General features: G+C 35.3%; 1 protein-coding gene across 6 annotated transcripts in view; it reads left to right on the forward strand.

The window, feature by feature from the left end:
* Window positions 1–27,847, forward strand: part of LOC136039830 (cytosolic purine 5'-nucleotidase-like) — a 133,559-nt gene that overhangs the window by 69,871 nt on the left and 35,841 nt on the right. For all 6 annotated transcript variants that reach the window (XM_065723737.1, XM_065723738.1, XM_065723739.1 and 3 more), the window contains 3 exons: window positions 7,754–7,921; window positions 14,036–14,201; window positions 17,490–17,712. In XM_065723737.1, the coding sequence (XP_065579809.1) occupies window positions 7,754–7,921; window positions 14,036–14,201; window positions 17,490–17,712 (557 nt within the window). The remainder of the gene's footprint in view (window positions 1–7,753; window positions 7,922–14,035; window positions 14,202–17,489; window positions 17,713–27,847) is intronic.

A 27,847-nucleotide genomic window follows, 5' to 3' on the forward strand; every position in this document is an offset into this window, starting at 1 on the left:
TCATAAGAATCCCCCTAAACCACGGTTTATTGCTGGAGCAGCTAAATGTCCAACCCGCATTGCTGCTACTGACCTCTCTTTAATTTTAAAGGAAATTGTAAATAAACTTAAAACCTATTGTTCTGGTATTAAAAAATTTTCGAATTTTAATCCATATTGGAGTGTTAATAATTCACTGCAGGTGATAGATTCTTTAACAATGGTTTCAGCTAAAAGAATTGAGTCTTTCGATTTTGCGACAATGTATACTAATTTATCACTTAATGTAGTGTTTGATAATTTAAAAACTGTTATCAAGAAATCTTTCCTCTTATCTAGTAAAAGGTTCTTAAAAATAGACACTTATAATAAAAAAGCTATATGGACAAATTGCTTTAATACTACAGTTAACTTGAGATGTTACAGCTTGGATATGATTGTTGAGTTATTGGAATTTGTTTTATACAATACTTATAAGATTTGGTGGTGATTTGTACAAGCAAGTTGTGGGAATTCCCATGGGGGGGAATGCCAGCCCATTTATAGCTGACTTGTTTTTAAGTCAATTAGAATATAAATATATGATGGATAAGAATAATCCAATTAATTTAAAACATGTTTTGTCAAATAATAAAAGATATTTAGATGATATTTTGGTCTTAAACTGTAAGGATTTCATTGATATTTCTAAAAATATATATCCATCAGAGCTTATTCTTGAACCTAGTCATGGCGCTGGTCATGAAGATCATTTCTTAGATTTAAATATTAATATTTGTGATAATAATAAATTAAGTTTTAAAATGTATAATAAAACGGATGATTTTGATTTTGAAGTGATTAGTTTCCCATTCCCTGAAAGTAATATACACTCAAATATCACATATTCAGCGTTTTTCTCACAGTTACTTCGTTATGCAAGGATTTGTAGTAATTATTTTGATTTTAAAAATAGACGTAAAATCTTAATCCAAAAATTGATATCAAGAGGTTTTTCTGCAAATAAATTAACTTGGCAATTTAAAAAATTTAGTTTTCATTATAACGAACTTTTAAATAAATATCAAAAGAATTATCTAGAAATACTTAAAGAAATTTTCAACTAATTTCGGAGGTTCGAGAATTGTTGTTGCAGCGCCATTTATTTTGAATTGTGTTTCTAATTGAGCGAATTTTTTTAAAAATTAGCCACATGGTAAAGATGAATTCTATAATTGTTTAGTTCATTCAGGTTTTTTGCAATGTGTTAATATTTGTGATTTGGTAAAATTTATTATATTTAGTTTACCTATTGTTGCTAAAAAGAGGGATATATTAACAGGATAAGCTTGTTTTGGTGTTACTTGGTTGTTTTACATTTGCTGTTTTTTTGTTTTTTTTTCTTTCTTTCACAGGCATGTATTTTGGGGGTGATACCTGACACGGGGATGCCATGGATATTCTGTGGTAGCCACAACACTGTGCTGGGTAGAGAATTTAAAGTGGCGAAACCCTATATAGGCCAGTGTATTCTCCTGATGATCCCTTGTGTTGGGTTGTTACCTCTGAATTATTTGTCCTTATTATTTTTTCTATTGTTTGGTAAATGACGACTTATACTTATTGACGACATGACTGCCTGTCCATGTATTATTCTTTATGGTTGATTGTGTATGGCTATGCTGTTTGACCTATGTGATTGTATGGATGAGTAGGGTTAAGGCCTCATTCAAGTGCTGGTCTATATTAATCACTAATTTAGGAAAACAGTCTTAATTTTCTCCTTCTGTCTCTCTCTCTCTCTCTCTCTCTCTTTTTTTTTTTTTTTTTTTTTTTTTTTTTTTTCTGTGTTTGTGCTGTTGCATTGGTGATTTCTCTTTTCATGATATATATATATATACTAGCTGTTGGGGTGGCGCTTCGCGCCACCCCAACACCTAGTTGGTGGGGGCGCTTCGCGCCCCCCCCAAGCCCCCCCGCGCGCGTAAGTCGTTACGCGCCATAATAGTTACGCGCCATTGTAGTTGTGTCCCTATGTCCCACCTGTGAATATAGATAGATATATATATATGGTTTTAACTACGTAAAACTTGCGAATATACAACATTCTTTGCTGTCCCATTGTCTTTGCATATAAATAGATTGTCAGGTTTACCGACTCTTGAACATGCAACATATAATGGTCCATGGGAAAACAATCTGTATTCAGATCTATACCTCATGATTCTAATGATTGCCCTTGAGCTTTGTTGATGGTGATTGCTAATCGACCATTCCCTGTCCCGGTGTCCCGGTCGTCATTTACATCCCCCTGTTTCCCCCGGTGTCCCCGTTGTAGTTGTGTCCCTGTGTCCCGGTCGTCATTTATATTCCCTGTGTCCCGGGTCCCGGTCGTCATTTGTATCCCGGTGTCCCGGTCTGTATATACATTCGTTTTTTAGTTTTGTTTTTCTCCTTTATTTTTTTCCTTTTTTTTTCTTTTTTAGCTTATTTAGATTTTTAGATTTTTTAGTTTTTTTATTAGTTTTTAGTTTTTTTTTCTTTTTAGTTTTTTTGTCCCGGTCGTCATTTATATCCCCCTGTTTCCCCCGGTGTCCCCGTTGTAGTTGTGTCCCTGTGTCCCGGTCGTCATTTATATTCCCTGTGTCCCGGTCGTCATTTGTATCCCGGTGTACCGGTCTGTATATACATTCGTTTTTTAGTTTTGTTTTTCTCCTTTATTTTTTTCCTTTTTTTTTTCTTTTTTAGTTTATTTAGATTTTTAGATTTTTTAGTTTTTTTATTAGTTTTTAGTTTTTTTTTCTTTTTAGTTTTTTTGTAGTTTTTACCTTCTTTTTAGTTTTGTTAATTTTTTTTTTTACTTGTGTCCTGGTCGTCATTTATACTCCCTGTGTCCCGGTGCTTTGTTGATTGCTAATCGAACATTCCTTTTGTCCTGGTCGCTTTCTCTTTGAGTGTCGTCATTTATTTTTTTCTTTTTTAGTTCTTTTAGTTTTTACCTTTTTTAGTTTTTTTTTAGTTTTTAGTTTTTTTAGTTTTTTACCTTTTTTTAGTTTTTTTAGTTTTTTTAGTTTTTTAGCTTTTTTATTTTTTTTATTAGTTTTTAGTTTTTTTGTAGTTTTTGCCTTTTTTTTAGTTTTTTTAGTTTTTTAGCTTTTTTATTAGTTTTTAGTTTTTTTTGTAGTTTTTGCCTTTTTTTAGTTTATTTAGTTTTTTAGCTTTTTTATTTTTTTTATTAGTTTTTAGTTTTTTTTGTAGTTTTTGCCTTTTTTTAGTTTTTTCAGTTTTGACGTCACCTGATCCAGTTTTTTCAGGTGACGTCACCTGATCCACGATCCACAGATCCACAGACAACTTATTTTTATATATATAGATAGTTTTTTTTTTTTTACTTATGTCCTGGTCGTCATTTATACTCCCTGTGTCCCGGTGCTTTGTTGATTGCTAATCGAACATTCCTTTTGTCCTGGTCGCTTTCTCTTTGAGTGTCGTCATTTATTAGTTTTTTCCTTTTTTTTAGTTTTTTATTGGTTTTTACCTTTATTTTAGCTTATTTTTCAGTTTTTTCCTTTTTTTTAGTTTTTTTTTATTTTTTATTTTTTTTAGTTTTTTACCTTTTTTTAGTTTTTTTAGTTTTTTTAGTTTTTTAGCTTTTTTACTTTTTTTATTAGTTTTTAGTTTTTTTTTGTAGTTTTTGCCTTTTTTTAGTTTTTTCAGTTTTTTTTTTAGTTTTTTATTGGTTTTTACCTTTATAGTTTTTTTAGTTTTTTAGCTTTTTTATTTTTTTTATTAGTTTTTAGTTTTTTTTGTAGTTTTTGCCTTTTTTTAGTTTTTTCAGTTTTGACGTCACCTAATCCAGTTTTTTCAGGTGACGTCACCTGACACATCCATCCATCCATCCACAGACAGACAACTTATTTTTATATATATAGATATATATATATATATATATATATATATATATATATATATATATATATATATATGTAGGTTAGGTGTAGAAGTTCGACGATTCCTTAATGCTAACGTCCTATCCAGGCTAAAATCACACTTTTGAATTAAATCAGAATTATGTACGATTATGTAACCAATAATATTTCCCGTTCCTAATTTGTTGTGTTAAGAAAAGTTCGTCATTCAAGCATATTCTGTATGATTCACAAATCAGAGTCAAGATTTAAGGTATCGTTTTTGGGAGAGAAAAAAGACGGAGGCTTGGCAAAATAGTTTTCCTTCAGTATGACGAAGCTGGAAAAAAGCATGAGGACTCAGCAAACACTAGCCTATTAATTTACCATTGATATAGGGTTTTTAAATCTATTTTTTGCCGTATCAATTTCGTGCTTCTGTAGTGTTAGTGCAATATTAAAATAAAGCTAAAACCTACATAATCCACAAATCTTGTCTTTAAATCAACAGGTGTGACTACGGTTTGACTCGGGCAAAATACTTTCTTTGATGTATTCAAATATTTTTTTTTGTCAAATTTGGCTTACCTTCCTCGGCTCCTCTTTAAGCTTAAGAAATGCATTTTCATAAGCTGTTGTTTTTAGTAATGACCATATTAATGTAAACCGCAACCATACTGGCACTGGAAGCAAAATTATTTCCTCTTCCCCGAGGACATGAGAGGCTATCCTTTCTTCTTTAACAGACTGACTTTAGTTTTCACTAGTGTATGGATTCAATTATTGCCTTGGTGAACTTGAGTGTTAGTTTGAGTCCTTCACCAAAATCTATTTTGGGTCTTTTACTTGTTAATAAATTGTCTCGTTCTACTATTCTTGTTTCTTTCATAACTTCCTTATCTTCACTACAATTCCTCAGTTCCCTCTTCGCTGCAATATGTACATTTTCCATCTTCATTGTAAAACCTTTCTTTGTATATCACATTTATGGAGTTTACATATAACTTAAGCTTTTGGGAAAAAATTTAGGACGATTTTAAGTTTTTGGGCTGACATTTCCTCTCGATAGGTAACGCCGTTTTAAAAGTGACCAGACCAGACCATTTACTGATATAATATAGCACGAAAGCATCAAAAATTTGCACGTTTTCAAGCTAAAAATTGTTTAAGTAATAAACTACAATATTAAAAACCTAACAAAAACTTTCATTACTATTCTAAGTTCTTAATATGCTATTACTCCTTCCCAATTTACTCAAATAATGCGAGTGTGCACAAATACGTACATATTGTATAAAGTATACCCTCAGGAGTCGCTAATGACTAATGTTTTGGTGGGAATTCCTGTGAAATCGTTGATGGAAAACCTAAACCTCGTGTTGGGAAACAAATTTTATGTCTTAGGTTCCCCTCTATAATAGAGGCCCAGAATGCCTTCACTGATCCTTTTAGATGCGTCTCATTTGATTAATAAATTTAGAAAACTGTTTATCTGATGTCTGACCTTTATGATGTTTCCGATTTAATTTTTTACTTTATAATCTTTATCTTTATAATATTCTTCTGTAAAAGTAAAAAAAAGAAACAACTAAATAATGCCAAGAACTGTCATACCTCTTTTACGGAAAACAGAATAGAATAGCTAATAAGAGTAGACCTTGAAAGACCTACTGCTTATGATGATATTTTTTTTAATAAAGGGAATAAAAGTTTTAGTTATATATTTTGATAATAATGTAAGCATTATAAATGTATTATTTATTAGATATTTTAATAATATGCTGATTCCAAATATTTAATTTTCGTTAATTTTGTCAATCAAAAAGTATCAGTCTAACAACATGAACATACTTTTAGGAAAAAGAAAATGAAAACTTCAATATGAACCGTTGCTGAGTAAGGGGTTTGGAAAAGAAAAGAAACAGATGGCATATCAGTGCTGCTGAGTTTTTACTTGCTAATAGTAGGGGCCAATTTAAAAAAAAGGAAATATAGGCACGTAATCAGCAAAAATCAAATAAAAACCCAGGGTACCAAGCAGCTGAAGAAGATATAGCTTTCCTTTCATGGTGTTGATATCTTTGGAAATCTAAAGACATTTACTATTTGAATCTGCACAGACGAAAAGCATTGTCAAAGAACTAGTTGCTATTGCTTATTTATTTTCTCGGTTGAACTTGCTAGAACTAGCGTATTGCTGCAAAAAGTTCATAGTTTTGGAAAAAAAAGTCACGAAAAATTGGTGGCTTCAGATATGGTAGCCCTAAGATGGGTTCAAGTGGCCAAAAATGTTCTTATTTTGACGCCCTAGGCACATTAAGCTTCTTTAGAAAGCATAAGAATTACTATTCACATTGGAAACATGAAACTGATAGGACATTTTCTAGCTTATATTTACCTCAAGGATTGCCGATTTTTAAGACTTGTGACAAGCAGATTTAGACCGCATTTCTTAGAGTCTCCAGGCGAGGCATCATCCTTTACGCTGTCACATGGGCTTTTAAGAGAACCTTTTATATACATTTGTATAAATTCAATTTTCTCTTCTTAACTTTAGTTTCCTTTATATGCCTTCATCTAATTTTATATAAATTCTTTCGATATTTTTCGAAAGAATTAGTATGAAGTACTTTTTGTATCTAATGACGCAGCATTGTATAGAAATTTGAATGTACGTTGTGTAAAATTTATGGATAATGTGATTAATATAGAATTGTTGCTAGCGCTTGATCAATTTTGGTAATGTTACTTAATTAAAGATGGCTGAACCCACACTTTCATGTTTTTCACATTGAATTAGCATTACGAATAGGGTAAGGAGTGGCTTTTCAAACTAACTTCTTTTAATATCTAAAGACAGGAGTTGAGTTAGGTGAATATAATTTTCATACATTTTCAGGATTTAATATTTGAGCCAATTTCCGGAGGTTCCACTCCTTTTCCTCTACTACTTTCATGTATTAAAATGTCAAAGCAAGTTCGCCTATGAAGCGATTGTTTACTTAGTGTAACAGTTAACAGCAAACTTGTACACAGCACAAGAAAGGAATTGGAGTCAGGGGTGTAGTTTGCTATGGGACAGGAGAGCAACTGCCACACTGAAACCCCATTTTGACCCCTTCCTCCCCAACTGGACCCCAGTTTGCACCACCCCCCTCCCATCTGAAATTTAGTTTATTCAATAATCTTGTCAAAACTAAGCCTGTATAGTTCAAGTTAGCAAAGAAATGGGTAAGTTTTCTTTAGTATATCTTTACCTTTATGGTACTATATGGATCATTTTTCAGTTTTCGCTGTCATCTTCACTTGATTTGGGGAAATTGGCTCCAACTTTGCCCCCTCCCCCAGGATTTTGACGAAGTTACGACACTGATAGGGATACTAGTCCACAATTCTAAGATAGTTGTAGTCATTTTGAACTGTTCAACAGTCTACTTAAAGTGGCTACCTTGAAAATCTTATCATGGGTCATAAAGAATTGCTCCTCCACCCATCTGTGTACGCATGATGGTCATGCTTTGAATTGTTTTTCGCTTTTATTTACATTCTATTATACCGGGATAGAAAAATATGATCAATTGTTTAACTAAGTTATCTTTCATAATTGCTTATTATTACAAAAAATACCTGGAAGAAGGTCTAAACGTTGGATTTTCAACATCAAATCCAGTCCTAAAAGATATCACTAGAACAAGAAAATAAATCGCCAAGATGATTTAAAGATATTCTTTGTTTTAAGTACTAGATGGCTGCACAAGCCATAAGGCTTTTGGGCAAATTTTTTTGTTTCTGTATTTTTTTTGTGTTTTTTAAATAAATTCTCTCTCTCTCTAAAAAAAAGATAAAAAGTATATAAACATGTTTCAAGGGTGGCGTATTTTTTCTAGGGCGACATGAAAAGGCAAACAGTAGACGATTTGGCTCGATACGTTCGGAAAGATGATCGATTGGCTATGTTATTGGCACGTTTGAAGGAAAATGGTGCTAGGACATTTCTATTGACAAACTCTGGCTATTGGTATACTAATTCTATTATGTCATTCCTTTTAGGGTCGGTAAGTAATTAAAAATATCTGTTTAAATATGAATAAACAAAAAAAGTTTACCGTTTAAATAGCTAATATGCCAAATATCCCAATAGCAAAAAAAAAACTTGCAATGGCAACTCTTTTGGGCCTACCTTGCCCTTGTTTTGATGACTGTACACTTCGGTACGTGATTTCTGCCCTGGTTATTTCTATTTAGTTGAAGGCGCAGATAATGGGCTAGTTGAAAATTTTCCGTTCCAAATGTTTTTGATTATTTATGGAAATTTTAATTAAACATCTTTGATCCAAGTAATTTTTTTTTTTAATTCAAGGAATAAGCCTATCGAAAAAAAAAAAAAATTGGCTGCAACAAAATGGCTCTGACGACATAACTTGTATTACTTAATTTCTTTCAGTTAACCACGAAAAATATAATTGATTAGCTTTCCTGGTTTTCTTTGCACCGATTCAAATGAAACTGAGTTTTCATCTAAAAAATGATCTCACGGCACTTGTGGTTTACCCAGATAGTTTTGAATTAACAAAAAAAAATGTCTACTACCAAAAGTATAAGAAAAAAAAATACAAAAAAAGTGTCAACCAAAATTACGGAGACTGAAAATAATTTTGCTGAATAGCCGTCATACTTTACCGACCGAGATCAAGAATTCGCTAAAATAACTAAAATCATAATACGTTGAATTTGCGGTGCCTCACGCTTTAGTTTCAAAATGTCAACGTTTGTTTTGTCGATTGAATCGGAGATTAATTTCATATGATGTGAATTTTTAAACAAAATTGACCGTCACTTATTGTCACTTTCTGTATTTTTTTCTTGTTATGATATCAATTTGGATTATTAACCTGATTCGCTCACAGTTTTGACCTAGGAAATTTCGCATATTTTACCGGTCGATCTTTCAACTCTCCTTAAAATTAACCGTTAGAAATAGAAATTGTGCTCATTTGCCTATAAAGCTAGTAAATGTTTTCTTATTTTTTTAATGACCTAAGATTTTTAACAGTTTTAAAGGAAATCATGTATTTAAAATAGGATCAAAGTTCGTATTTCAAGCATAAAATCTTGAAACCGTGGATACAAGTGATTTAGTTTTTTTTACGAAATAACCAAAGTTTTATAGAAAAAGTGCTCGGATGTCATCGTGCACCGTCTGGGGCTACACGCAAAGCAGGTCGTCCTTGTCTGGGTTGGGAGGGTATCATAATTAAAGATTTAAAGGAATTGGGAACTTCCTGGGAGGGTGTAAAGAGGGAGGCCTTGAATAGATTAGGCTGGAGGAGGAGCGTGCGTAGCTGTGTTGGCCTCAGGCGGCTTGGTGCTGCAGTGAGTTAGTAGTAGTAGTAGTAGTAGTTTCAAGAATAGCAAGTGAAATCTCTAAATCATAGATTTAGGCTTATTATACTTACTTACTTTTGGTGGGAACCAGACGAAGAAGAGTCCCGCCCCGCACCAAGGGACTTTGAAATTATATCTGATGGCAACTTCAATCTGTCGGTTGCAGCTTCCTCAGCGATCTTCAGCCAGTTATTATAAGTTATTAAACGTTATTGCGCTGCAGAACAGTAACAGTACTTTCGTTTTCGTTTTTTTTTGTCTGGGACTGTGTGTGTATGTGTTTGTAAGCGTGTGTTTGTGTGTGTGTGTGTGTGAGTGATGGTAAGAGATGGATACCGAAATTTTTTCTAGTAAGGAGGCTGTATCAATTCAGATTAGTATAAAACATTGAATTGCCTCCTACAAACATGAGGTCGAAAATTCTTCATCCCTCTTAGGTGTCTTGTAAACAATTCTGGAAAAGTTTGTATAGAATTCCCACTTGCCATAGTTTCTCCTAAAATGATTTATATTAATGGTATTCTCTGCAATTTCGTATGGACTAATTTTTTGGTATGTATAAACTGAAACATGTCATTCACAATATTTATCGTAGTGTAAGGGAGGGAGATGTTTCGGAAGCTTTCTATTTGAACATCACCAGAAGAAACAGTCAGGTCTCAACCAAAATCCATAGGAAACAAAGGATATTATGCAAGTTTAGAGGATTTATGTAGGCAACCTGACCCCCCTAGAAACAAAGGAGAAGGGATTGTTTAAATTATTGCCATTATGAGGTTTCAGAGAAAGTATTGTTTGATTTCCATCCAACTTATTTGGAGAAACAGCTTGTATTTTAGTTATGCCTTTTGGGGATAAGAACTCGACATGAACTTGTTGGGAATGGGAGGAAAAAGGGTCCATGACGTCTAACAGGAGGGGTTGTCATGTCGTCATGTCTCAACCAAACTTGGTGAAAAGCGAGAGCACCTTTTCCTATGTGGACTTGTTGGAGTCTATATCTGAGCTCTATTTATGCTTGGGGAGGGGGGTATCCTTAGGTCCATGTAATCATGGGAAGTGGATGGCTATTTGCCATTGCAAAATATCCCATAATTGGATGTTAGATCTCAACCAAACTGGATGGGAAGCAAAAGCTAATATCCGAGTTATGCTTTATGGGGACCAGAAACTGATCTAACCATTGTAGGAGAAGAAAGAAAAAAGGGTGAGGAAATTAGAGGTGTTTCAAAATTCTTTTCATTTGAGCATATGGCAGAAGAGGTTACCGGATTTCGGCCAAGCATGGTTAGAAGAAATCCTAATTATGGTTTTCGAAGATGAGGACCCGATCCAAACTCTTGTGGAGGAGAAAATAAGGATCCTCGAATTTATGGTACCCAGGCAATAACCAGCAGCGTTTGATGAATATTGACCAAACTTAGTGAGAAGCAATATTTGATATGCTGAACCTGGGATTTTGAATCTGGAATCAATTCGATCTCAGTGGGGAACGAGGAAGGTTAAACCTAACCTTTTGTAATCTGAACATCCTTCGTAAAAGGATCTGTTCTCAATCAAACTTAGCAAGAATTAATAGTTAATGTCCAATTTATGCTTTTTCACAGCGTAGTATCGATTTGATCTGGATAGGACAGGGGAAAAGTTAGAGGGCTAAATTTTGAAGGGTACTAAAATTTCTTTTCATCGGCCTATACATCAGGGGAGCTGGTGGAAATCATTCAATAAAAACTGGTCAATAGCAGCAGTTATGGTTTCAAGGGCCGTGTTTGATATCTGAGTCGGAGGTATAGCTTACAGACCAATTTATAAACAGTCTTAAGCTTAAACATCGTATTACAGGTATTTTCTGATAGTCGTTACAACAATCTTTGGCAACCCTGAATCAGGGTAGACTTTTGACCACATGTTGTTACCTGGAATGCAATATCTGAAGTGGGGCCCTAAAATTTTTGATTATTTTTTACTAAGTCGTCCAACCTAATCTAGTATACCCTGCTTTTCTCCCCCCCCCCCTAAATTTCCCTAGCCCCTCAAAAATACGGTAATTTAAGGTAAAGACGGTTCCTTCGTTTTACAATAAATTTTATAGTAGTAATTCCGTTTTTGATAGGGGCTAGAGTAGTTACTCGACAATTCATAGCCATTTGCCTTATCTGGATTTCAAAATTTGTGTATTGTGTGATTGTTAATACGCTAAGTATCCTGATCTCTGATGCTTATTAATTGTTTGTAAAATGCACAACAAATAGAAAAAATATAGCTGCTAATATAGGTTAACAATAACTTCATTGGCCAATTATACCACATTCGCGAATATAGTCGTGGTTACTAGAAAAAAAAGGATCTTAAATCACTTATTTACGATGATCAAGAAAGGTTCCAATTGAGGATGAAAACCTTCATCTTCGATTGGACTTTGTATTTCTTTTCTGCGCACTTTACATTTTTTCCACTAGTAGAACACAACTTCTTGACCTCTGGGACAAGTTGCTTCACATGGTCTCGGTCAAGCTGTATCAATTGTTGGCGGTCAAAAACCTTGTAGATATCTCATTTCTTGTTTCTCAAAGTTCAAATGAATACCAGGTTTTGCTTTCGTTAATCACTCATTATAAATTAGAAAGTCTAAAGTGTAATTGTTCGGGTTTATTTTTACTCTTCGTTGATTTTAAATGGCAGTGGTATACATAAATTGTATTTTTTCAGAAATACTTGATTTTCAATTTTCTTTCTCCTTTTTCTTTTCCTGCAGCCTTTTCTGTGATAAAAGGTGTTTTATTTATTTTTTTAAGCCGAAGTGTTTTTTCTTAGTAAACATAAAAGATTTTCTGATTACCGTGAACATTCGTGAACAACAAATGAAGATTTGTTATACATGTTTTTATGAGTGTTGAAATCCTTTTAATGTCTTATTGTTTGGAAGAAAAACTGAACAAATTCGCTAAAATTGTTGTTATGCCATTATCTAAAATGATATTATAGTTAAAATACTATAATCCTTGTTCAAATAAGAACACATTAAAGACTGAAACATATCTAAAGACCTCAATGGAACTCGTCATTAAGTTAGTAGGAGCCCCAGTAGCTTTAACGAGCTTTTCTGGTGAAATCTTAATTTGTCTTTTCAGTGAAATGATACATGCTAAGCTTTGGCACAATGCCATGAAATCAGAAATTACACCAATGATTGATCTGAAACTGAGCCTTTGCTTTAAAAAGAACATTAACATTGATTTAGAACTAGCTTATAAAGGAAAATAACCAATTTTCACTATTTTGCGGTGAAAGAATAAGCAACGCTAAAAGAATAATAAAGTTGGTCCTTTGTTATCGAAATTCAAGCCTTCTATATCAGTCACTTCTAGTGGCTTGCTAACTTTTTAATCTTAAATGTGGAAGCTGAATTATTACATTTATTTGTACCACATCCATGGCTTCTTTTTAATATAAAAATCTAAAAAGAAGTTTCTGTACTTACAACTTGTCGTTCAGTCGAGTCTGGGTGAAAATCATGGAAAATATTTGTCTCTCGACGGTTTCTCAAGAAGAAGTTTTTTTTTTTAAGTTTTGGCTACAATGGGCCGCGGTTCGTTCTTTACTATGTTACAGTTGTTACCATGTTACTAGTTGCTTCTCTTCTGACCATGATTTAAAAGGATTAATGTCGCTAGAGTTGTTTTAACTCTGTAGTTAAAGTAGAAAATGTGCTAATTGTCTTTATTATCGGAGTTCAATTAGAAATCGTGATTATTAGATTTGTGTCCCAAAGCACCTAATGCGAATCATTGCAATTGCTATTTACTAACTGTACCTCAAAGCTCAATAAACTGCAATTCTGTTCTTTTACAAATACAAAACTTTTGGTGTAATTTGTTACCAGAATTTTGTTCAATAGAGTACAATAATTGGGCACATTCAATAGATCATTACATTCATTGCAGTGAACTCTGTTAAACACAGGGTGTGTTTATTTTTGAGTCTTCAACGAATGTAAACGATTTAGACTGCAAGGAAAGGTTTAAAATTTTGTTTCAGTGCCAACTTCTTGTAATTTTCGGTATTTGTATGTTATAGCGCCTATGTAACTTATTCATCTATTGACGTACTATAGAAGCCGTTTCCACGTTATTTTTTTTAGCTTATCGCCAGACAAGACAAATACAAGTGACATAATAGATGGGAAATATATAATTTGGGCTGTATATTTGCACTTTAGGGGGGTGGGGCAAAGTATTTGGACAGTGGGAAGTTAGAAAACAATCCTTTCATCATAATATGCAGAAAAGTTTTGCCTAACACATTTTGGATGCAGACCTGCTATACTCCCCCCCCCTAATGTGCAAATATGTAGCCCAAATTTGTCTTTAAATAGATGAGGAATTACTATAGGCGCTATTAGATATAAGTACCTAGCTTTTTGTTTATTTAAGATAACCAGCTAAAAATCTATTCATTTGAGAAAAGTCGTGTGGAAATGGAGAAAAATCATCATTAAAATTGCTCTTACAATCCGCTTCACTAAAGAAGAGGTGAAAACGTTACTTCGTTGTTTTATTGGCAAAAATAACATCTGAGAACACATGTGTATACCGGAGGGTGTATGAGTAGTATTATTAAACAACTTCTTCTGGGAAGTGGAAATGAAGAAGCTTCTCTTTTTGCCATATTTTTTCAATCTTGGGTGAAAATAAGAAACCTTTTTTTTTTAGTATTAGTTTATATAATAACAAACTAAAAAAATAAAACAATCCAAAAATTAAATAAAGTATATACTCTTTCAGGAAGGAAAAAGTTGGAAAGAATATTTTGATTATATCGTTGTAGATTCGAGGAAGCCGCTTTTCTTTGGTGAAGGAACTGTATTGAGACAAGTGGATGAAATTACAGGTGCTCTTAAAATTGGTACTCACTCAGGACCCTTGATCAAGGGCCAAGTTTACTCAGGAGGTAATTTTCATTTTTCCATAGTATTAAGACAAGAAATACAGTAGAGCTGCAGTTTTTCTAGCTCCAACTAACCGAGTTCCGGTTTAACAAATTATTTTACTTGCGTAATTGCAAATCCTGATAAAGTACAACGGCAATTATTTTATTACTGTGCTAATTATCAGTAAATAAAAAAATATTCAGTTCTGTATTTGAATAGAAATATGACATACTGTAGTGGTAAGAGTATCGTAAACAAAAATAAAACTTTCATTCTTTGTCTAAGGCAATGTCCAGTGCGAGATGGCTATTGGTGATCAAGTTGCATTGTTACAGTTGGTCATTTTTCATGCATAACACAATAGTATAAGTTTGTTTAACAGCTTTGATTGAGTTTTATTCATTTTTCCATATATTTTCGTCTTTATTATTTATAAAGTCAGTGTTATCCTAGTTTTTGTTTATCTGAGGTACTCTCGGTCCACATTGCCTCGGATAACTGCGGCTCTGCTGCATGGCGAAAACCGAGTTAAACCTATGTCTGTATTACAGTATAAACTCTTCAATAACCTTTTGGACTAGCTGGAAGTATCGGGATTTAAATCGCGCAATAATGGATTCGCGATTTTTTATTATTTTCTTTGATCTAGTAATTTTTAAAACTATAAATATGTGAAATATTCATTAGTTGTTTTTTTTTTTTTTAATTTTTGGCAATATTTTTATGCGTTTTAGTTGCGCCTTAACGTGTTTTATTCACATTTCTATAGCTAGTTTTCTTTAATGTTTTTTAATGGTTTCTATTGTATTAGCAATGATTCAACGCTTCATGTAAAAAGATAATATGTGCCAAAAGTGGAAATTTGATTGAAGAATAAAATGAAAGTCTGTATTTTGCAAAACTAATGCTGCAGACTTGAAGCGCTAAAATAGTGAAAAAAAAGAAAAAAGATGGATTTCTTGGAGGTGAAAAATTCCGCTGAAACCATTATTGAATGACAAAATTTGTTCAAGAGAGTCTTCAGGAGAGGATATGTCTGGTAGTTGCATCCCCTCCCCTTCCGTGAGACTAAATATCCAGACAGAATGGTACAATTTAGAAAGAAACTTTTCTGACAAAAATAGCTTTTTCTAAGCCGCCTCCCCCTAGAAATTTTGTATATTGTTTTTTCCCCAAGAATATTCTCCTTGGGTTTTTTCTGTAGTTTAGGAGCTACAAAAAAAGCATTAGAAAAACAGAAAAAAAAGAAGCTATAAAAGAAAAGTATAATTTTTAATATGTCTCTCAATGAAATGGTAGTTTTAGGAAGTTGTCTCGAAGAAGGTAGGTTGGGTAAATCAAATTTTGTTAAAAGTTGTAGCCTAGGGTCCCAATATTTGGTAAAGCGTGCAAGCCATTATTTTGTTGAAGGTAAGTAAGTTAAAGGATATTAATAAATAATTAACTCAAAATATTTTTATTTTATTTTATTTTTCTTTGACATGAGACTGGTGACCCTACCAAAAGACAGTGAGTAATATTATTTTAAGCATTTAGCATTTCAACTTCAGACCAGAGAAATTCTTCTATTTTTTTATGAATCAAACACTTCGTGGTAACGAACTGTAGTAAGTAGCGACCCTGCTCAATAGTAACCAAAATTCTAAATAACGGAATTTTGATACCAATAGCTACATCAAAAGAACACATTTTAATGCTGATTTTAAATATATGAGTTTCATCAAGTTTAGTCTTACCCATCAAAAGTTACGAGCCTGAGAAAATTTGCCTTACTTTAGAAATTAGGGGAAAACACCCCTAAAAGTCATAAAATCATAACGAAAATCACACCATCAGATACAGTGTATCAGAGAACCCTACTAAAAATGTTTCGAGCTCCTATCTACAAAAGTGTGGAATTTTGTATTTTTTGCAAGAATAGATCACGAATGCGTGTTCATTTTTTTTCTTCTTTTTTTTCAGGGGTGATCCTATCGAACCAGTGGTTTTAGAATGTTGCGAGAGGTGTCATTCTAACGAAAATGAAAAGTTCTAGTGCCCTTTTTAAGTGACCGAAAAGTTGGAGGGCACCTAGGCCCCCTCCCACGCTAATTATTTTCCCAAAGTCACCGGATCAAAGTCTGAGGTAGCCATTTTATTCAGCGTAGTTGAAGAACCTTATAACTATGTCTTTGGGGACGACTCCCCCCCCCCACAGTCCCCGTGGGAGGGGCTACAATTTACAAATTTGGACCAGTGCTTACACATAGTAATGGTTATTGGGAAGTGTACACACGTTTTCAGGGGGATTTTTTGGTTAGGGGAGGGGTTGAGAAGAGGGGGGATATGATGGGGAAACTTTCCATGGAGGAACTTTTCATGGGTAAGAAAATTTCAATGAACGGAGCGCAAGATTTTCTAGCATTATAAAAAAAAACGATGTAAAAATAAACAATAAAAAGTTTATTATCTGAAAGTAAGGAGCAGCATTAAAACTTAAAACGAACAAAAATTATTATGCATATGAGGGGTTCACATCCTCCTAATACCTTGCTCTTTACGCTAAACTATTTTTACTAATTTCAACTATTTATTCCACGCCCTTTGTGATTCAGGGGTCATTCTTAAGGAATTGGGCAAAATTTAGGCTTTAGTGTAAAGAGCGAGCCCTCATATACGTAATAAAAACATACGAATACAGAAGTTCGTTACGTAGACTAACTCGTAATTTACGTATATCTTCTACTAATAAAAACATCCGTAAAAAATTAAAATTTCTAGTTGCCTTTTTAAAAACCAAAACATCGGAGGGCAACTAGGCCTCCTCCCCCGCTCCTTTTTTCTCAAAATCATTCGATTAAAGCTATGAGTAAGTCATTTAGCCAAAAAAATAAATATGCAAAATTTCGTTTTAATTGTTCATCTGTGGAGAGCCAAAGTCAAAGCATGCATTAATTCAAAAACTTCAGAAATCAAACAAAAAAAAACAAGTTTTTTTAAAACCAACAGAAATTACTTCGTATATGAAAGGGGCTGCTCCCTCCTCAACGCCCCACTCTTTACGCTAAAATTTATTACTGTTTTAAAAAGTAGAGTTGAGAGAAAGAGTCAAACTTTAGCGTAAAGAGTGGGGCGTTCAGTAGGGAGTTGCCCCTTTCATATACGGAGCAATTTCTGTTCGTTTTAAGTTTTAATGTCGCTCCTTACTTTCAGTTTAAAAAAACTTATTTAAACTTATTAAAAATCTTTATTTAATTAACATTGACGACCAATCTTCTTCTTGGCCTCAGGTGCAAATATAGATCAATAACAAGCAAAAATATTTATAGGATCTTGTGATGTTATGTCTGAGATGATGGGAGCAAAGGGGAAAGATGTTTTGTACTGTGGTGATCACATATTTGGTGACATTTTGAAATCTAAGAAGATCAGAGGTTGGCGTACTTTTTTAGTCGTTCCAGAGCTAAACAGTGAATTGCATGTTTGGACTGGTAAGAGAGATCTTTTCCAAAAGCTTCAGGTTCTTGACGTCAAGCTTGGAGAAGCGTACAAGTAAGTGTTGACATTATTTTGCTCCATTTTTATTATGTATCTGACAGTAGAAACTTTAAATCTAAAGCCGGAGAAACACAAATCAGATATGGGAAAACGTAAATCTGCGGTTGCTTTGCATCTTGAGATAAAAATTTTCGTTTGTAACGTTAAGAATTTCTGTGGTACTATTAGGACCAATATTTGTTTCTGCTATAAATAAACGTGACTACGAAACAATATATAAGTTTTATAGCTAATGAAAGACAATGCTACATAGAAAATATATATTTTAAGCTCGAAACTCAGCTGATTACTGTGGAAATGTTATGGAAGCGCCCCGCTGCGTTATTCAAGAGCTTCGCTCCCTCCATCTCGTTCTTGTGTATACATCCATGGTTGCACTTTGTGTAATGTGAATAAAAATAAAGAAAACTTTAGGTATACCTGAGCTCAGACCCAAAAAAAGAGAAGAGGGTATTCCCCAAAATGTTGGTTCAAAGGACCTGTATCTTCGAAAAACATTTAAGAACGTTCACAATTATCATTGAACCTCCATGTCTGTTCCCTATCTCTCTTTGGATGGGTATTTCACACAGTAGCCTTTTGAAATTCTTCCTCAGCATGTCTTTTACTCCAATTCATAGAATCACAAATGAAATGACAGTGGTTGAAATATTAACCATATGAAATGTTTCCTATCCTTTTTCCTTTCATTAAAAGCCCCCCTCTTCCCAAAGTATTTGGAGGTAAGGGATCGCAATGGCAAATAATATATTTTTGGCTACAAATCCAGCTGTTATAAGAGCTCAGGTTCTTCTTTGGACATTTTTCTGACATGTTTCTCTCCCAACCAGCATTTGGCCTGGCCTGACTCTTAATACATTGTATATTTGATAGCTATACAGTTACGGCCTAGATAGGAGAACAATTTATAGTTAGTGTCAGGAACGCCTTCAGGAAATTCCCTTGTGGGATCGGGAGGGGTTAAGTACCACTAATAGTCTCGTCTTCCCAGAATTTAAACTATATTATTTCTCATGTCGCTCTTTTGGTTAGTTTTCAATTACCCATTAGTCAATTGAAATCGGAGCTGCGTATGGGGTTGCCGGGTAAGTATAAATTCTAAACAGACTGAGATTGATGGAATTAAAATTGACAATAATTTTTTTTTTTTTTTTTGCTTCGGGATCATGATATTATGTTTTTTTTTATTGTGTATGAATTATTTATGTAAGTTTTTTTTTGTACACGGTTTCATCCTTCTGCTTTTTATAGATTAACCTGTCGTTTTTGTTTGTTTTTTTCTTTGTTTTATTATTATCTTTTCTCTTTTATTTTTGTTCTTTATTATTAGTGGCACACCCCCGCAAGCAACGCTTTTGGTGTGCTACCGATGGATTTTGTCTCTGTTTTTGTTTTTTGGATAATAAATTGCTATTTGTTAAATCTTTTTGTTTTTCGGGGGGGGGGGAATTGCTCCCTTTGTTCGCCGCTAGTGGCACCCATTTTCAGGTTTAACTAACCCATTCATTCAATAAAACGTATAATATTAAGAAGTTCCACTTGCTATAGTTGATTTCTAATTTGCTGATTTCAAATATTATTGTTTTACAATTTTACGGCCTTTGCAACTTCTTCATTTGGTCTGCTAAAGTTTTACCAGGTTATAATCAATTTTATCTTTTAGTTTTTAAATCAAATATTAAACCAACATTCTAATTAGCTTAATAATTTCCCTTCAACTTCCGTGTGAGCTCTTAGTAACCAAGTAATCTTCTTCAGCCTTTTAGTGGCGTGCCTAGGCTCATGTTTTTCTGCTCTAGCTAATAAAATTAATGGAATTCTCTATTTTGTAACTAGTATGAGTATAATAACTATTATTTGAACTAAAATTTGGCACATTTAGTGTTGATGATTTTTTTAAATACACTAGAAATTGTAATTTTCTTTGTTGTAAAAGAATTAGGCCCAATAGTGACTCAATCGAGTTTGCATGCTCTGAGCCGTTGAACCTACTCTCCGTACTATTCGTACTCTCTTGGTTTTGTCAGCGAGATAAACTTAATTTCAAGGCATTATTTCTTACTTTTCAATGTTATGCGACTGTGACAAATCACGCTCTAGTGTCATGTTACACCAGCTCGAATGTATGAATCCAATAACAATAAGTTGGTTAATTTAATTCTTAAATTCCAAGGAACCGATCTTGTGTCTGGGCAACCTAAAGTTAGCCCTAACTCCATGTTGATATCTTTCAAACAGTCTAAGGTGCCTCTGAACCCTTCCACTAATATTCCAGAAGCTCATAGTCTAAAGTGAATTTAAACTCACTAATTGTTTAGAACGTCGTAAAAGACAACTTAACTATTTGGTAATCACCAAATTGGCTTTAATAGAGTTAAAACGAGGAAAAGCGCCTGGTTTCAACTGAATTACGAACTAGCATCTTCAAAATGGTTCTGGTGTATTTGGTATTCCAGGTATGTCTTGATTCTAGTACAGTCCCGGAATCATTTCCCTTAGATATTGTTCTGGACATTTTGAAGAAAAGGAAGAATAGCCACCTCTGTTCTAGATACACACCAGTCACTGTTTCTAGCGTATTAAGTAAGATTTTTGAACGACTGTTACTATCCAAGTTATCTAAGGAATGTATATTGGTTACAGTTAAATCGGTTTTTGCTGCTATTTTGGCTGTGGCTTCGTGTGTTGTCTTTTCATCCATACCATAGGTAAGGCCCAGCAGCATAGACAGTTTCTGTCATTGTGTGGTATAGACATATCCTCCTCGTTTGATTCAGTGGTTTTACTAATCAAGCTGGGTCAAATTATGTCGCTGTAATATTATGGTTTTGGTATTCTTTGGCATTTGGTTTTGGCTCTGTTTGTACTAAACTCTGACATTTTACCTTCAGTGCGTCAATACTATTCAGTGCGCCAATGTCTAGCATAATTCGGCATTTATTTGATAGTTTTTATGGCACTATGGCAACCAAGTGACATATAGGCAATCGCAAATTCTGTCGGTCTGTCGGTCCCGGTTTTGCTGCTTTAGGCACTTCCAGGTAAGCTAGGACGTGAAATTTGGCAGGCGTATCAAGGACCGGTCCAGATTAAATAAGAAATAGACTTTTTCCCGATTTGACCATCTGGGGGTGGAGTGGGGGGCCCATTAATTCGGAAAAATAGAAAAATTGAAGTATTTTTAACTTACGAACGGTTGATGAGATCACAGTGAAATTTGATGTTTGGAAGGATATCGTGTCTCAGAGCTGTTGTTTTAAACCCCGATCGGATCTGGTGAAATTGGGGGGGGGAGTTGGGAGGGGAGGGGGAAACGAAAAATCTTGGGAAACACATAGAGTGGAGGGATCGGGATGAAACTTGGTGGGAAAAATAAGCACAAGTCATAGATACATGATTGACATAACCGGATTGGATCCGCTCTATTTGGAGTAGTTGGGGCGGGGGGGTTAATCCTGAAAAATTAGAAAAAATGAGGTATTTTTAACTTACGAACGGGTGATCGGATCTCAATGAAATTTGATATTTAGAAGGATATCGTGTCTCAGAGCTCTTATTTTAAATCCCGAACAGATCTGTTGACATTGGGGGGGGGGGAGTTGGGAGGGGGAAACCTAAAACTTGGAAAACACTTAGAGCGGAGGGGTCGGGATGAAACTTGGTGGGAAAAATAAGCACAAGTCCTAGATACATGATTGACATAACCGGAACGGATCCGCTCTCTTTGGGGTAATTCTGAAAAATTAGAAAAAATGAGGTATTTTGTAACTTACGAACGGGTGATCAGATCTCAATGAAATTTGATATTTAGAAGGATATGGTGTCTCAGAGCTCTTAATTTAGATCCCGACCGAATCTGGTGACATTGGGGGGGGGGAGAGTTGGGAGGGGAAAACCTAAAACTTGGAAAACACTTAGAGAGGAGGGATCGGGATGAAACTTGATGGGAAAAATAAGCACAAGTCTTGGATACATGATTGACATAACCGGAACGGATCCGCTCTCTTTGGGGTAGTTGGGAGGGGGTTAATTCTGAAAACTTAGAAAAAATGAGGTATTTTTAACTTACGAACGGGTGATCGGATCTCAATGAAATTTGATATTTAGAAGGATATCGTGTCTCAGAGCTCTTATTTTAAATCCCGAACAAATCTGGTGACATTGGGGGCGAGAGTTGGGAGGGGGAAACTCAAAACTTGGAAAACACTTAGAGAGGAGGGATCGGGATGAAACTTGATGGGAAAAATAAGCACAAGTCTTGGATACATGATTGACATAACCGGAACGGATCCGCTCTCTTTGGGGTAGTTGGGAGGGGGTTAATTCTGAAAAATTAGAAAAAATGAGGTATTTGCAACTTACGAACGGGTGATCGGATCTCAATGAAATTTGATATTTAGAAGGATATCGTGTCTCAGAGCTTTTATTTTAAATCCCGAACAGATCTGGTGACATTGGGGGCGAGAGTTGGGAGGGGGAAACCTAAAACTTGGAAAACACCTAGAGTGGCGGGATCGGGATGAAACTTGGTGGGAAAAATAAGCACAAGTCCTAGATACATGATTAACATAACCGGAATGGATCCGCTCTCTTTGGGGTAGTTTGGGGGGGGGTTAATTCTGAAAAACTAGAAAAAATGAGGTATTTTTAACTTACGAACGGGTTATCGGATATCAATGAAATTTGATATTTAGAAGGATATCGTGTCTCAGAGCTCTTATTTTAAATCCCGACCGGATCTGGTGAAATGGGGGGGGGGAATTTGGGACTGGAAACCTAAAACTTGGAAAACACTTAGAGTGGAGGGATCAGGATGAAACTTGGTGGGAAAAATAACCAAAAGTCCTAGATACATGATTGACATAACCGGAACGGATCCGCTCTCTTTGGGGTAGTTGGGGGGGGGGATGTTAATTCTGAACAATTCGAAAAAATGAGGTATTTTTAACTTACGAACGGGTGATCGAACCTCAATGAAATTTGATATTTAGAAGAATTTCGTGTCTCAAAACTCTTATTTTAAGTCCCGATCGGATCTGGTGACATTGGGGGGAGTTTGGGGTGGGGGAACCTAAAATCATGGAAAACGCTTAGATTGGAGGGATAGGGATGAAACTTGGTGGGAAAAATAAGCAGAAGTCTTAGATACGTGATTTGCATAATTGGAACGGATCCGCTCTATTGGGGGGGGGGAGTTAATTCTGAAAAATTAGAAAATATGACGTATTTTTAACTTACGAAGGAGTGATCGGATCTTCATGAAACTTCATATTTAGAACGACCTCGTGACTCAGATCTCTTATTTTAAATCTGTCAAATTCTGTCGGTCTTTCGGTCCCGGTTTTGCTGCTTTAGGCACTTCCAGGTAAGCTAGGACGTGAAATTTGGCAGGCGTATCAAGGACCGGTCCAGATTAAATAAGAAATAGTCTTTTTCCCGATTTGACCATCTGGGGGTGGAGTGGGGGGCCCATTAATTCGGAAAAAATAGAAAAATTGAAGTATTTTTAACTTACGAACGGTTGATCAGATCACAGTGAAATTTGATGTTTGGAAGGATATCGTGTCTCAGAGCTGTTATTTTAAACCCCGATCAGATCTGGTGAAATTGGGGAGGGAGTTGGGAGGGGGAGGGGGAAACCAAAAATCTTGGGAAACACATAGAGTGGAGGGATCGGGATGAAACTTGGTGGGAAAAATAAGCACAAGTCATAGATACATGATTGACATAACCGGATTGGATCCGCTCTATTTGGAGTAGTTGGGGCGGGGGGGTTAATCCTGAAAAATTAGAAAAAATGAGGTATTTTTAACTTACGAACGGGTGATCGGATCTCAATGAAATTTGATATTTAGAAGGATATCGTGTCTCAGAGCTCTTGTTTTAAATCCCGAACAGATCTGTTGACATTGGGGGGAGTTGGGAGGGGGAAACCTAAAACTTGGAAAACACTTAGAGTGGAGGGATCGGGATGAAACTTGGTGGGAAAAATGAGCACAAGTCCTAGATACATGATTGACATAACTGGAACGGATCCGCTCTCTTTGGGGTAATTCTGAAAAATTAGAAAAAATGAGGTATTTTTAACTTACGAACGGGTGATCGGATCTCAATGAAATTTGATATTTAGAAGGATATCGTGTCTCAGAGCTCTTATTTTAGATCCCGACCGGATCGGGTGACATTGGGAGGGGGAGAGTTGGGAGGGGAAAACCTAAAACTTGGAAAACACTTAGAGAGGAGGGATCGGGATGAAACTTAATGGGAAAAATAAGCACAAGTCTTGGATACATGATTGACATAACCGGAACGGATCCGCTCTCTTTGGGGTAGTTGGGAGGGGGTTAATTCTGAAAACTTAGAAAAAATGAGGTATTTTTAACTTACGAATGGGTGATCGGATCTCAATGAAATTTGATATTTAGAAGGATATCGTGTCTCAGAGCTCTTATTTTAAATCCCGAACATATCTGGTGACATTGGGGGCGAGAGTTGGGAGGGGGAAACTCAAAACTTCAAAAACACTTAGAGAGGAGGGATCGGGATGAAACTTGATGGGAAAATAAGCACAAGTCTTGGATACATGATTGACATAACCGGAACGGATCCGCTCTCTTTGGGGTAGTTGGGAGGGGGTTAATTCTGAAAAACTAGAAAAAATGATGTATTTTTAACTTACGAACGGGTGATCGGATCTCAATGAAATTTGATATTTAGAAGGATATCGTGTCTCAGAGCTCTTATTTTAAATCCCGAACAGATCTGGTGACATTGGGGGCGAGAGTTGGGAGGGGGAAACCTAAAACTTGGAAAACACTTAGAGTGGCGGGATCGGGATGAAACTTGGTGGGAAAAATAAGCACAAGTCCTAGATACATAATTGACATAACCGGAATGGATTCGCTCTCTTTGGGGTAGTTTGGGAGGGGGGTTAATTCTGAAAAACTAGAAAAAATGAGGTATTTTTAACTTACGAACGGGTTATCGGATATCAATGAAATTTGATATTTAGAAGGATATCGTGTCTCAGAGCTCTTATTTTAAATCCCGACCGGATCTGGTGACATGGGGGGGGAGTTGGGAGTGGAAACCTAAAACTTGGAAAACACTTAGAGTGGAGGGATCGGGATGAAACTTGGTGGGAAAAATAACCAAAAGTCCTAGATACATGATTGACATAACCGGAACGGATCCGCTCTCTTTGGGGTAGTTGGGGGGGGGGATGTTAATTCTGAACAATTCGAAAAAATGAGGTATTTTTAACTTACGAACGGGTGATCGAATCTCAATGAAATTTGATATTTAGAAGAATTTCGTGTCTCAAAACTCTTATTTTAAGTCCCGATCGGATCTGGTGACATTGGGGGGAGTTTGGGGTGGGGGAACCTAAAATCATGGAAAACGCTTAGATTGGAGGGATCGGGATGAAACTTGGTGGGAAAAATAAGCAGAAGTCTTAGATACGTGATTTGCATAATTGGAACGGATCCGCTCTATTGGGGGAGGGGGGAGTTAATTCTGAAAGATTAGAAAAAATGACGTATTTTTAACTTACGAAGGAGTGATCGGATCTTCATGAAACTTCATATTTAGAAGGACCTCGTGACTCAGATCTCTTATTTTAAATCTCAACCGGATCCAGCGTAATTGGGGGGAGGGCAGTTGAGGGGAACCGGAAATCTTAGAAAATACTTAAAGCGGTGAGATCAGGATGAAACTGGACGGGAAGAATAAAAACCTGTCTAAGAAAAATGACTGACATAATAGGACCGGATCTGCTCTCTTTGGTGGAGTTGGGGGGTGGGTAATTTTGAAAATTGAGGTATTTGTAACTTACGAAAGGGTGACCAGACCTTAATGAAATTTGATATTTAGAAAGGTCTTGCGCTTTAAAGCTCTAATTTTTTAGTTCCGACCAGATCCTGTGACATTGGGGGGAGTTGGAGGGTGAAACCAGAATTCTTGGAAAACGTTAAAATTGGGATATTTTTTTTTACGAATAGGTGATCGGATCTTAGTGAAATTTGATATTCAGAAGGAATTCATGTCTCAGAGCTCTTATTTCAAATCCCGACCAGATCTTTTGACATTGGGGGGAGTTATCTATTGATTCATAGAATTTTGCTAGAGCTCTTACCATATGATCTCTTGGCTCTTAGCTCTTTTTGCCTCGTCACAAGTGCCATATGAGCTCTTAGCTCTTGTTCCGTGGATGGTATGGACTTCAGCTTATTGTCTTATGCCGTTGATGTGCTCTTGGCTGGAACCTTACTCATTGACCTACAAACCAATATTGACCTCTTACTCTAGGGTTACGCAAATATCGACTTGTTAGCCAAAGCTTCTTGTTTTTGAACCGTCATCATCACCCAAAACTTCACCCCACCTAAAATCTCCATTTGTTAAGATTGAGGGAAAAGATGTTCCTGGCTCGAAGGAAAAACTTCGAACCAGGAGAGGTAACAAACTCAGTTGTATAATTCCGAAGGTTAGGACTAATTATATTTACGACGGGACATTCTTACCCTAGGATTGGATTTTAAGGGACGTAGCTGTGAAAAATCGGTGATATCATAATCTTGGGATCCAATTGGTTTAAGAGGGAAGTGGGCAAGGGTGAAGGTCGGTGTTTAGAAAAAGAGATTGTCTCTTCAAGTCTGCATTCGAGTATAATTTATATCTTTTTGTTGCGAAGCCTAAGCTTCGAGAACGCGTTTCTTCACTTGGTAAAACTTGTACTGGAAAACGGATGATTATCGATCTAGAACGGAAACGTCTATTATACCAGAAAGAATTCGAAGCATTCGCTCTCTAGTCACAACGCCTTGAGCCCACAATTCAGTAATTTTATGCACCTGGGTCAATTTCCAAGTAAGTCTTAGCCAAATTAACATAAATTGAATTGTTAACATAATGATTATTTTTGTTTGTACTAGTTTTGCGAAAACGAGAATTTTTGGAGCTTTCATTTGAAATCGCTAAAATGAAAAGCTGTTGGTGGGCATTGAAAGTTTGAGCATCTTTATCCTTGATTGAAAATGGATTTCTCTATATTCTCCGCTTGACATTTGAGAATCATAGGATTTATAATGCATTTCATAAATTGAGTGTCTTACTTTTTTTCTATTTTCACCTACCTTTTTCGTACAAATGTAGTAAAGTGGTTATTGTATGGATCCTAAAAGGGGTAAGTTTATAGGGTCACTAATACCAGGGTAGCGTCTCCACTTAGGGTTGGCCTGACAAATTATTCTAGGCGTTCCTGCTGGGCATAGATTTGATGTAGAGAAGTTCAGTGTATATATTGATTACCTTTAATGAACTCAACAACGGTACAAGGTCTGAATATAAACTCGGTACTGGGACTATTGTCCCACATAATAAAAAGAACACAAAGATATAACTATAAACTACAACAAAACTAAGGACACTTACAATACTTCAAAGCAATCCTAAGCAAAAGGTTTTGCAAAGTCCCGAGATCAAACGTGCATCAAGAGATAAGGGCTCTTGTTAGAATAAACACTAACTTTTATAGGACCAAACCATTTCATAGACCCAACCATTTCCTCTAATGCCCACACATCCTGGTTATGCAAAGATCTATGGTTCTCTCACGGTTGAGTTCCAAATTCTAACCCCAGTAAAAAGTAGTGATTTTAAAACTTTATAATAAGTATTGCCTCTTAATATCTTATCACTTTTTGGCTTAATTAGTCAACTTATTACGCAAATAACCACTCTCTGCTCCTCAACAACTTCGGTTTTCCAAACTTAAGATATTGATCTCTCAAAATAAAGACCATCACGAATCGAAAATATCGATTCGAGTCAATAAAGGACTGTATATCACACAAAAAAAAGAATTAATTTAATCAAAATAATTCATCCCTGTTTCAAATCCAAAATGGAAATAGAAACCTCAAGATTTGAAGTAGCAACCAACCTGTTATCAAATGAAACAAGGTGTCAACGGAAGGAATAAAAGAAGGAAAAATGGAACTGATAAACGATGGAGAATAGCTATTTCCTCACATCTCAGGAGGGCTAATATAGCGAGAAAATGTGTGTAAGAAATGTTGGGAACGTCAAGGGTGACTGAAATATCACACAGAGCACATGGTAGGAA

The sequence above is a fragment of the Artemia franciscana genome, chromosome 20 (assembly GCF_032884065.1).
Source record: "Artemia franciscana chromosome 20, ASM3288406v1, whole genome shotgun sequence".
Taxonomy (NCBI): Eukaryota; Metazoa; Arthropoda; class Branchiopoda; order Anostraca; family Artemiidae; genus Artemia; species Artemia franciscana.